Genomic DNA, 12,413 nt, shown 5'->3' on the forward strand with positions numbered 1-12,413 from the left:
AATATGTTTGATAACCAATGCAGCTTTGCGACAACTTTCTCGTAAGAGTTGGGGATATGGTTCAAATTTTCTCAGTCAAAGCACGTGTTCCATCAGTTGTTACACATGTCATCTTGTTCCAAGCCAACACTTTCAACACAGTTCTTCGTAGCATTGAAGAAAAACTGGTCTGAGGTTGTGTCTTTGACTGAATGTTTTGAAATATTGCCAATAAAAATAATCTTCGTTTACTATAAACTTTTTTAGAATGACATATAGAGACAATGTTTCTTTTACCTCTTCCTCATAAGTGATAAGAATCAGAACTTTCTAAAATGTATAGAGATATTTTGAATTGTTTATTTTGAAATATATTTGCAATTTGTATCTGTGGGCACACCTGATTTCTTTACGTGTAATTTGCCCACCCCTGTTTTAGATGATGTTATAGATGCGTTTGCTGCACAGAAAGCACAGCGTGAGGCGATATCAATTGAGATTTGTCACTTGTGCATTATATCGCCCAGTAAACAAAGGTATTATCTTATCTTATATAATACAGACGTTACTTCAAAAAAGAAGATGATTACGTCCTACGCGTCATGCATTTAGTCATGCATATTAACCAATGACTTAAATTCTGCCAAGTCACTGGTTTTCCTGGCTAGCTCAGGCAACCCATTCCATGCTCTAATAGCACTAGGGAAGAAGGAGTATTTGTACAAATTTGTCCTAGCATATGGGACGAGAAATGTGCCTTTATCTTTGTGTCTTTCAGAGTATTTTATTAAATTTTGTTTTTGTATCAAGTAGATCTAGTTGAAGTAGATCTGAAGTGAGTATTTTATTAAATTTTGTTTTTGTATTTGAAGATTATGGTTCAGTGTTTTATGTATGATTGCTACTTTACTTTTGAGCCTTCTGTCCTGAAGGCTTTGTAAATTTAGTGATTTTACTAAAGGTGTTACTCTAGTCAAATGTGAATATTCGTTTGTTATGAATCTCACTGCTCTATTTTGTGTCTGTTCCAGTTTCTTAATGTTTTCTTGAGTTGAGGGGTCCCAAACGGAGGATGCATATTCTATTATTGGCCTAACCAAGGTTACATAACATATTAGTTTTATGTTCTTATTTGATTTATAGAAATTTCTTTTAATAAACCCTAATGCTTTGTTGGATTTTTTAATAGTTTCATCAATATGTGGATGATTAATTTGTGTTTAATTTACTTATATAGACATTTATTAAATATAATATCTCATGTCATGATGTCGAATGTCTAAATGCAGGGCCCCTAAAAAGGTCAAGCCCGCCGGGCCACTGACTAATAATAATAATACCGGTACATATACTGGTCAATAAAGGTTCTATTGAAAATCTAATATCTTATCGTATCTTGCAAATTACAGGCGTTCATGTGTCAATTTAGTCATGAATGTGAATCACTCTGCTAATTCGCTGGTTTTCCTGGCTGATTCCACGCTGCAATAGCACTAGAGAAGAATGAACATTTGTACGAATTAGTCCTGCTATACTATACTAGACTTTTACTTTTATATTCCATTCTCATTCGCCCTCATGGTGCTCAAAATAGTCCAAATTAATCTTCTGAAAGCGTGACATGAACAATTAAAATGCAATTGTAGGCACGTATTGCTTTATTTTTTTGAAAAAAAAGTTACACACACACACAAAAAAAAAGGTAGGCGCAGTGGCTGAGTGGTAAACGCTTGGCTTCCGCTACGGGGGTCCCGGGTTTTGAATCCAGGGCGCCTCTGAGCCCACTTAGCTCTAATGCTTACCTGACATTAGTAAAATAAAATAAAGGCGGTTGGTCGTTGTGCTGGCCATATGACACCCTTGTTAACCGTGGGCCATAGAAACAGATGATGCCCCATATATCACTAGGTGTGAAAGGGGAACTTTACTTAAAAAAAAAAAGAGGGGGAGGTGGTGGCTTGTTGGACATAATTTATAATTTTATCTCGGACCCACATGCCGTTTTTGAAATCCGAGTTCTCCTTCGTGTTCATAACAGTTGCAAGCCAAACCTTCTGATTTGTTTTTCCGTAAGAGATGCATACACAAAAAATACTTACATGTATACACTTTTTAAAGCAATTGAAAGGGGGATTATGTTAATCAATAGCTACATGGGATCTGGATCACGTGAGGTCATTTAATACAAAGCTTACATCAACTCATTCTGTCTGGTACACATCTTGTACACGTTATTTCTCCCACTTCCCATTCTCGTGTCAATTTGACACTTTGCACAATTATTCATTGTAGATGGCAACACTTTAATCAATTAAAAAATTAACAAATTAGTCAATTAATTAGTGGTAATTAAGTATTTATATTTTTTTTTCACAGAAAAAGGGAGATGAATCAATTTTGAAAATTGAGGATGAATGCAGTATTGATGACTGATATAAGCTTTGTTTTAAAAAATATGTTTTATATTTTGTTTGTTGGACTTTTATTTTATACCATACTTTTGTGTGTGTTTTTATACCGGTTCTGGTTTGTTTTAGTTCCTTTTTCAGTTAGTTGTTTCTTCTATTTCTAGGTATTATTCTGGTATAAATACACCTAAAATTGGTCAAATAGGCATGTGCACAACAATACAGCAATTTACATATTACATATAAACTTATAAACATCTGTATGTACGAGGGAAATAATGCTACGTTTGACGTAGGCTGTGAGTACAGCCAAGGCCTCCTCTATCACGAGGACACGAAGGTCTCGGTACAACTGACCTAGACAGACCGTCAACCAGCTAGTGTATATTTTCTGTCACCTGGTTTTGGTTTTGTCATTGTGATATCGGAGTTGGTTTTTAAATCCGAAGCGCTACAGCGCTCTCTTCAAACTTCTCTGTGTATAAGAAATGTGCCTGAGTATTTTATCAGGTTTTGTTTTTGTATTTGTTAATTATGGTTCAGTGTTTTATGTAGTATTGCTACTTTAATTTTTATTTCTCTGTCCTAAAGTGTCTCTAAGTTTAGTGATTTTACTAATATGTCTTCCCAATAGTCCACATCAATGTCCACTACCATGACCCAGGTATGCAAGACTTGTAAAGACCTTTTTTTTTTTTTAAAAAAAATATTTTCTAACGCTTTAACGTGAAGAAAACTGTTGCGCTTTGGTCACGTGATTCCTTGTTATGTTGTGCGAGTCACTTGGCCGAGAGCGCTGGATCGTTCTGCCAAACTTTAAGTTCGTGTTCCTGGCCGTGTTGTAGCAGTGTAGGATAGGTGTGTGTGTGGTGGGGGGGGGGGTTTTCATGTTGTTACATTTGTATAGATCGTCTCCAGCTTTACATGGGATACATTATGCCAAAGAGTCTCTTAATTTTTATTATTATTATTTTTTTGTATAATAATTTTCTTTTTGTATTGAAGTATTTATTGAGATCTACTTACGAGAATGTAGTGTTAACTACAATCTTTTCTGATTGAAATGTTTATATTGAAGTATTTATTGAGATCTACTTACGAGAATGTAGTGTTAACTACAATCGTTTCTGATTGAAATGTCTTGTCTACCACGTTTAGATTAAATCGCACACACTCAAATTAAAATAAAACAACAACAACAAAACAACAACAAAACATCGCCTTCACATCTTGAGACAGGTACCACCGCTACTTGAAAGCATGGCTTAAAAAAATATATATAGCATCCTAATTGCATGCAAATAGGTACCAACCCTTTTAAAAACACATTTAAAAAGGCCAGTTTGTGTTACGCACTGTTTATTGTTACCGATAAATAATATATTGTAAATCCTATTTCCAGTCCATGTAGAGTGTGCTTATAATTGACATATCGGACAATTAATTATGCTCACTGGAACTCATTTCATGTACTCACATGCATGTAAACCACTATCAATATAAATATTTCATGTACATAAAAAGCATTATTCAAATATAAAATACATGTAATTCAACTCACTTATAAACCATTTTAAAAGTCTGTAAGCACATATGTATTCACATACATAGGCTATAAATATATATTTTTTTTAAAAATCAATATACATAAATTTGTGTCGCACATGACCCTGATTTATTCTATCGAGAAGTCTAGATCTACACCTGTGACCTGTACGTAATGGAGCAACTACTGCCGGGAGCCTTGCGTTTGGCATTATGTCCAGTCATTTGAACATCTCATTGTGTGTCCTTTATTTAATAGTTTGAAATTATTCTCAACCCACCTAGACACACGTTCTGTTCCTGTTACTGGACGCCAACACTGTTGATCTACATGCTATAGATCTAAGAGACGCGCGATGTACACATTACGGTTAGGCCTAGAAGATCTAGGTCGCTATCATTAGATTTAGTTTGAGCCTAGCAAATAGTTTTTTTTTTTTTTTACGTGTAAATAGCTATATATAGCCTGCTATTAATAGGCATGTTTCAATTTGTGATTCAAATCCTGCCTTCATGTGAACTCGATGCGCGTTATTCTCTCTCTAACAAGCCACGTTGTTGTTGTGTCTGTGTGTGTGTGAAGTTAATTTTTTTTTTGACAATTAATTACTTTGGATAAAGGTTAGATTGGGAAGGGTCGGTGGCAATAAAAAGATCAGAAAGAAGCTATACTATTTAAAAAGTAAAAATGAAAAAAAAAATATCTAGGACTCATCTTCTTACGATAAGCAAAATCATCCCCACTTGTTAAAGATGACATTTTATTATTCTTAACACCTTTCTAAGGGTGTTAGTCAAAATCGACTATACGTTTGTATATATATACATGGGCGTAGCCGTGAACCCCCCCCCCCCCCCCGCAGGGGTGGGGGATCGGAATTTAGTGACTGATGTTTTGCTTTGATTTTGTTTATTTTAGGTGAGACTTTAATACTAAACCATCACTTGCCCCAGCACAGCCAAGGGGATTTTGTGTTTAAACCCCCCTACCAGGGGGTTTTGAGTTTAAAAACTCCTACCAGGGGTTTTTCAGTTGAGTTTCAAACCCCCTACCAGGGTTTTTGCAGTTAAATCCACCTCTTCTATAAAACAAAACAACAAAAGAATGCAAATGACAATCCCCAAATTCCAAGAGCACAGCTAAGAAATATTTTGATTTTAACCCCCCCCCCCCCTCCCAGCAGAGTTTAAAGCTAAAAAATACATCTTCAATGTAAAAAAAAAAAAAAAAAGGAAATTTCGCACTCAAAATGCTATGAACGTTGCCAAAAGGGGTAAAAGTTTAAATCCCCTCCAGATGGTTTTGAGTTTAAAATCCTCCTACATAGCGTTTTGAGGTGGAAAACCTCCATCTACAATATTATTCTAAAGCAAACTACAGTTACCAAATTCTATGACCGTAGCTAAATAGGGTTTTGAATTTAAAAAAAAACAACTCCAGAGACTTTTTAGTTTAAAGCCCCCAACAGATGATTTTGACGATAAAACTTCCCTTTTCGCTATAAATTCTAAAGTAATCTACAGTCACCTAATTACAAGAGCGTAGTCAAGAGAGGTTACACATTTATGCCAGTGGCTGGGCTCCAATAATAAAATGCAGTGAATAGTCATCTGCCGAAATTGAAAAACACTAAATGTGGCTCAACAAAGATGGCTAAGACAGATTTTAGGAGTCAGTTATAGAGATCGGGTCAAAATCAAGGAAATCCTATGCTGAACTGGGAGTCAACCCTTTAGTAAGATTGTGACATCGTCGCATGAGGTTTGTGGGACATGTTCTCTGACAAAATGAATTACGTAATATAAGTGTTGCGATGACATCCTAGTACAACTTGGCGCCATACATTCATGGAGGTCCTCAGAGCAGGTGGGAAGAGGCTTCAGACATTACCAGTGACAGATTTTTGTGGAAACAGCTTGACAACTAATGCGCCAAACGGCGCAGGAGGGTCTAAGTCAGTAAGAATAGCACATTAGGTTTTTAAAATACTTTTTAATATCAGGAAAATGCACTGTAGATACCTCAGAATATGCATTTTTGTTGGCTTTCAATACCAGAAATAGTGCTTGCTGGCAATGGCGGGGAGTCTCCAATTTTTCCACTTAGTCCAGGAAGAACCTATTCTAGGGCACAATAAGCGTCTTCCGAAAGAATGAAGGGTCAGAATTTAATAAAGATTATGTACACACACATACATACATACATATAAATATAAATATGGGGGGGGGGGAGAAAACAATTCCCCCCCCCCCCCCCCCCAAAAAAAAAAAAAACAAACAACAACCTGGCTACTCCCATGTATATATATATATAAATAGCAAGTTTTTTGGTGTATCCGGTGTACAAAATGAAGGATGTGTTGACGAGCTAGGTTTTAAGAACTTGCCTGTTATATATATATATTTTTTTTTTTGCAATTTAAGCACTGCAGCATCAAATTTTTTAAGCTCTTCTTTTTTTGTGACTTTTTAGTTAGTTGGCAATTTAATTTAGGGTCCTTGACACTGTTTAGTTTATCGTGAAAATCTCCAATATTTCTTTCCTAAGGAACATCATGTCCTGAGTTAAAAGTTTTCCTTTATTCATTTTTATCCGTTTTTTGTAAGGGGGGAGGGGAGATCAAACAAAAAATACTATACAATTATGGCTATTTAATTTTTGAATATTTCTCAGTTATTTTTGCTTCTACCTTTATATTGACATTTTTATAGCACATAGTGTTGCTTTGACAAATTATTAAAATTAAAAAATAAAATGAAATGTAAAGCTCATTTTGTCAGGTTTAAATGAATAGAAAATGTTCTAAACGGAACTGATGTTCCTCATATGACACTGAACCATAATCGTCAAATACAAAAACAAAATTTAATAAAATACTCAGAAAGACACAAAGATAAAGGCACATTCCACATTCCATATGCTAGGACAAATTTGTACAAATGCTCTTTCTTCCCTAGTGCTATTAGAGCATGGAATGGGTTGCTTGAGCTAGCCAGGAAAACCAGTGACTTGGCAGAATTTAGGTCATTGGTTAAAATGCATGACTAAATGCATGAGGCATAGGACGTAATCATCTTCTTTTTTGAAGTAACGTCTGTATCACATAAGATAAGATGTAAAGACAAGTTTTCAGGTTTGACCAGATTTTTTTCTGTCCATTAGCTGTTCTAATTCTAGTAGAAATAAATACAATTGTATTTTATTTGGGAGTATATTTGCGTCATTGCATGTTTATGATGTAACTTTGAGGAAAGTAGGGTGGATGTTTTGGTTGTTCAGGCTGAAAAGTTTCTGATGAAATCACAAGGTTATCTGGCGTAATTCAAGAAAATAAAAAGGACTGGTGTGACACTTGAAGGAGAGATGATCAAGACACATGAGACAGAAAAGACATGCATTTGTAGTGAGTTAGAATGATCACTTCATTCGTAACTCTGCATATATCTACTTCAAAGTTCAAGCTGGGTATATTTATATAAAAAAAATTCAAATTTGTTTTAAAAGAAGTCTGATCAAGTTTATTTCATTGGGAATTTAATATGCCTACATTGGCTAGTTGTACTAGCTGTTTGGAGCTACAAACCAACATCTGAGCAGGAACATAGATCTAGGTCTAAAATTCTTTTTTTATTTTAAACCGTTGAGAGTAGGGACAAATAATAGACCCATAGAAAATCAGACTTGCTGGTACATGATGTGAAAAAAACATTATGTCAGCAATTATTCAATCTAGCTCTCAGCCTCACCATCTTAAGTTTAGGTAGTAAATGCATTGACACCACTGTTCCAGCTATCTCAGTATATAAATACGAAAACAAAAATGTTGCCTGTCATTTCATTTGTATGGTTACTACAACAGAGCATAGCTTGAACTAGTTAAACTTGCTTGCAACTAGTGATAGTAACAAACTGAATTGTGACTCAAAGACACATATATATTATATATATTTATAGCTTTTATATCAACTAATTAGTTCAATATAAGCTTGTAGAGATAGCCAGCTGCTCTGGTTCTCACTGTAACACAAATATATATTTTTAGATTCAACTCTTCTCAATGAATACTTTGTTTTAATTTTAAACTAATTTAGGGGTCAGGGGAAGTAGATATTAGAGGTCTAATTTGGGTGGTACAGTAGTTACTGGCTGTTGCATTGTGTTATTGCTGATTTGTGTAGATCTTACATTTCAAGTTGCAATGATGGATTTAGCAGGTTTCTTGTCTTGACATAAACTCGATTACGTAACAAATAAAGCACAAAAGAATAATCCAAAATTCAAAACATTTTAAGTACTAAATCTTAGCATTCAGTTCAATCACCCTATGAAATAGATTTGTTTAGCCAAACTAAGTAATATGAATTAAACCCAACTTTGGCACTAATATGTTTACATTTCTTTATATATTGTATTATTTCCACAATTATTCTAGACTCACATTGTGAGGTCATAAAATTTTTTAAGCTTATTTAGCTGCACTAGACATTACTAAAAAATACACAAGTGAATGATGCCATTCTAGTGAAAGTTTTTACTGCTAAAAGTTCTATTAGGCAACTTTGGCCTGCCATCTTGGCCTTCGACACTTAGCTTCTAATTGGAAAGTTTGTATCCTGCAATTCTGAATTTGTTCCCAGTCTTTGTGACTATCAAAACTGTTACATTGTTTGAAATAAAAAATCTGTCAGTAGTTGGTCTGGCCAGATATTGATGAAGTTAAATATTACTTTGAGAACAATGAGAATTTTTATCAAAAGTCTACTTCAATTTGAATTTCACTTCAAAGAATTTGATTCATACTTTGATAAAACAACAATAAATCTATAGATCCAGTGGCATAGCTAGGAAGGGAGGAAGAATTTGAAAATCCCCGTGGGCCACCACTTGAGGGAGGCACCAAATGAGTGTTCGAAAATTGTTTTTTTATATTAAATATTACATAAAATGCAAGGGCCTCCAAAGAGGTCAAGCCTCCCTGGCCCCCAATTGATGGCGAATTCCTAGCTACGCCACTATATCTATCCTGCTTTTATTCCATGTGATGTATATATACTTTTATACCTTGAAATGAGCTTTGCCTTTGTATTTCTTATCAAGAGCTTGGCTTTGATTTGTGCTTTCTTCTAGTTGGTAGCCAGTCTAACATTTGTCTGGCTAACTCCAAACAAAGGCTGATTGTATGTGTATTTATCAAAATACTTGTTTGCAGTCATAGCTTTCTCATGCACATTTACCTGTGTGTGCAAAAGAGTGTAATCATTTCTACACATTTTTTTTTTGATTCTTAGTGAAAAAAAAAAAAGTCTTAGGAAGACTAGGGCATTGCTTCCTACAATGCACTAGGTCAGACAGTCTTTGATATTTTAAATTTTGGTTTTGATTTGCCTTGCTGTTTACCATCATCATAAATATAACAGATGTTATAAATTTTGTCTGAAATTCGAAGACTTTACATTTATAGCTTTTATATGATGCTGCATGGTTAAAGTAGAGTTTTATTTTTACCAAAAACAAAATGGAGTAATTTTTTTTTTACTAACATTGAACAGAAAATTGACTTGTTGAAAAAATATTAATAATTTAGCTTGATATACAAACAGATGAATTATTATGATGTGATTAATTACTAGTTATTAATTGATTTAACATCAGCTATTATTACTCAGTATCACTGCAATTTTTAAAAATCATTGTTTACTTTTGATGTCAATACTTTAACTGTACAAAATTTCAAATGGTAAAATCTGTCTTGATTATGAGTATGGCCCAGGAACAAAGTGTGCCTGTAATCCAAGATCTCACTACCTGGGAGGTAGGCCTACTATAGCCCTGCTGATCAGTGAGATCAGGTAAAAGTTGACACCAATAGTTTACCTTTTGTTCCATTTTTAAAGAGTTCTTTAAAGCTCCTGCTGCTTTAGGTGATTTTCTGTGTATATTGAACAGCCCTTCTCTTTCCTACTGCTTCCTGTATTGTTTTGCACCCTTTTCTCCCTCACTTGCACTTGTAAACAAACATATTCTGTAAGTAAACAAAACCACTCTGCCCCCCGTTTCCCCTGGTGTCATATTTCCATTGTCCTCTATTGTCCCAGGCACTGAGTGGAACTCCATGTGTGTTTGAGGGGGGTGGCTGTGGGGGGTACATGGTGTGTTCCAAACAAACAAGGGTGTTGTCTTCAGCTCTAGCTGTGCATGCTGTTCATTGTTTAAGAGTGGCTTCCCCTTAGTTATGTCAACATGTGTATCCTGTCACCTGCTTCAGTTTATCTGTAGAACTTTTTCTTCTTCATCTCATATCTATCTAGTCAGAAAGCTGGTTCTTTTAAGTTCTTCACATTGCTGTTATTATTCACATATATATGTTAGTTTTCTTGTTTTGTTTGAAATGTCCTATCTGGCAACTCCCAGAGTCAACTTGTTTAAAACAAAATAAGCAAGTCATTGTAGTTAAAGCTTCTAAAATGTCAGTTAGGTTTTATTGTCACCACACTTCACCATCATCTTTTAAAAATTCGATTTCTATGGTTGCTAAATCTCTGAAAGTAAAATTTCCTAATTTTTCATTTGAATTTTCTATATAAGATAGTGGTATTATTATGTGGCTAATTATTGCAGATTTTACTTGTTTATCAGTAAAATATAGATCTAATTAGTTTCAATATAAGGGTGCATTTGTATCTATAAGTCAAGATGTTGAAGGATTGGTTTTGTAACTTTGTTATGGCAACCTAGATACACAGATTCTGTCAAAGCGTTGATATCTTGCCATTATGCATTTAATGTACTTGCCCATACATTTTAAACATTTGTAAATAACATCAAGTTTTATTGCATGCCTTTCTTAATTTCTTGTTCTGAGAACTTGATTTTGTATTACAGGATACAGGTTCCGTTTTTTTGCAATTATTTTTAGGTTTCAGTCTTGTCAGCCTAGTGTTGAAATTTATTCATGAAATGTTTTTGGTTTCCATCAGCAAATATCATTATTCTTGTCATCCAAACCTAAAGAGTTATCATTGTTATTAAATTATTGTATTTGCTTAGATGTAAATGTATTCATTACATACTGTAACTCAATTCAAATCTAAAACCAACTTAGCTATCCATTTTTTAATATTGGGGACTAAATAATCTCAAGGATGCAAAATTAAACTTCATTGTTGCCAACTGAATTATAATTTTTGTATTCAAATGGAAGAGCTTTGAAAATTTCTTTCTGCAGTGCTAAAACATGTACACTGCACCAAAAAAGCTAATGTTTATCTGTAGTTTTCCACCATGTATGAAAATCTTGATTTGAAATATTTCTTCAAGTCTAAAAGTTTCTGGGTTTTAAACTACTTCTTATCTGAGTTTTTTGTTTGCTGTTTTGTTCATTATAGACATTACAAAACATTGAATTTTTGTTTGTTTTAACATATTTTCCCCTTTTTTTTTTCCCTTTCAGTCACGTGTTACAGATAACTACCTGGAATGACCCACGCAAAACTCACAGTACAAACCCAGCTACAATCTCCAGCAGCAACAACAACAACAACAATACCACAACAAGTAACCTCAACAGTCTGCCGCAGACTGGAAGTCCTGCCCCTTCCACCCAGCCCACACTTACAGCCCCCATCAATGTGGACAAAGTTCCCTTACCGCCGGGCTGGGAGAGGGCCTATACAGCTGAGTGTGAGGTGTATTTCATCAACCATATTGAACGCACTACGAGCTGGTTTCATCCTTCAATACGTAAGTTGTGTTGACGTCTTTTTTGTTTGTCCATTATGGTTGTGACTTTCAACTTTTGAGTTTCCATGTAAGGGCGAATTAGTTTTATCGGTCTCTAACTTTATGCGTTTTTCTACACTTCAGTTATTTAGGCTATGTGTTGTCTAGCAATTGTAATTCATTATTTATTCATCTAGCTTGTTTTTATAAGAGTATATAATTGATGTGATGATCAAATTGCTGATGTACTTTCTGTATAAATAATTTGTTTTTAACATATCATGCCCATAAATCTGCACAAATGGGATGGGGGTGGGGGGAATAATGATGTCTAGCATAACTGTTTACATACATATAAGCTTTAATCTTTGTAAACTACACCAGTGATGTACAAACTATGGCCATGTCCATCTATTAAAAACATTAGTATTAAATCTCAAGATCAATACACACTATTAATACATCACTTATTGTTTAATAGGAGACTTGGTGGCTGAGTGGTAAAGGGCTTGTCTTCCGAACCAGGGGTCCCGGGTTTGAATCCTGGTGAAGACTGGGATTTTTAAATTTCGAGATCTTTAGGCACCTCTGAGCCCACCTAGCTCTAATGGGTACCTGATATTAGTAGTTGGGGGGGGGGGAGTAAAGGCGGTTGGTCGTTGTGCTGGCCACATGACACCCTCGTTAAACCGTAGGCCATAGAAACAGAAGACCTTTACATCATCTGCCCTTTAGACCACAAGGTCTGAAAGGGAAACTTA

The 12,413-nt window shown here is 34.8% G+C and overlaps 1 protein-coding gene across 1 annotated transcript in view; it reads left to right on the forward strand.

Moving 5' to 3' along the window:
- The window catches only part of LOC106069547 (transcriptional coactivator YAP1-like), a 41,535-nt gene that overhangs the window by 18,015 nt on the left and 11,107 nt on the right, over window positions 1–12,413 (forward strand). Inside the window, exon 2 of the mRNA XM_013229235.2 lies at window positions 11,384–11,673. Within this exon, the coding sequence (XP_013084689.1) occupies window positions 11,384–11,673 (290 nt within the window). The remainder of the gene's footprint in view (window positions 1–11,383; window positions 11,674–12,413) is intronic.

This window comes from Biomphalaria glabrata, chromosome 15, assembly GCF_947242115.1.
Source record: "Biomphalaria glabrata chromosome 15, xgBioGlab47.1, whole genome shotgun sequence".
NCBI lineage: Eukaryota > Metazoa > Mollusca > Gastropoda > Planorbidae > Biomphalaria > Biomphalaria glabrata.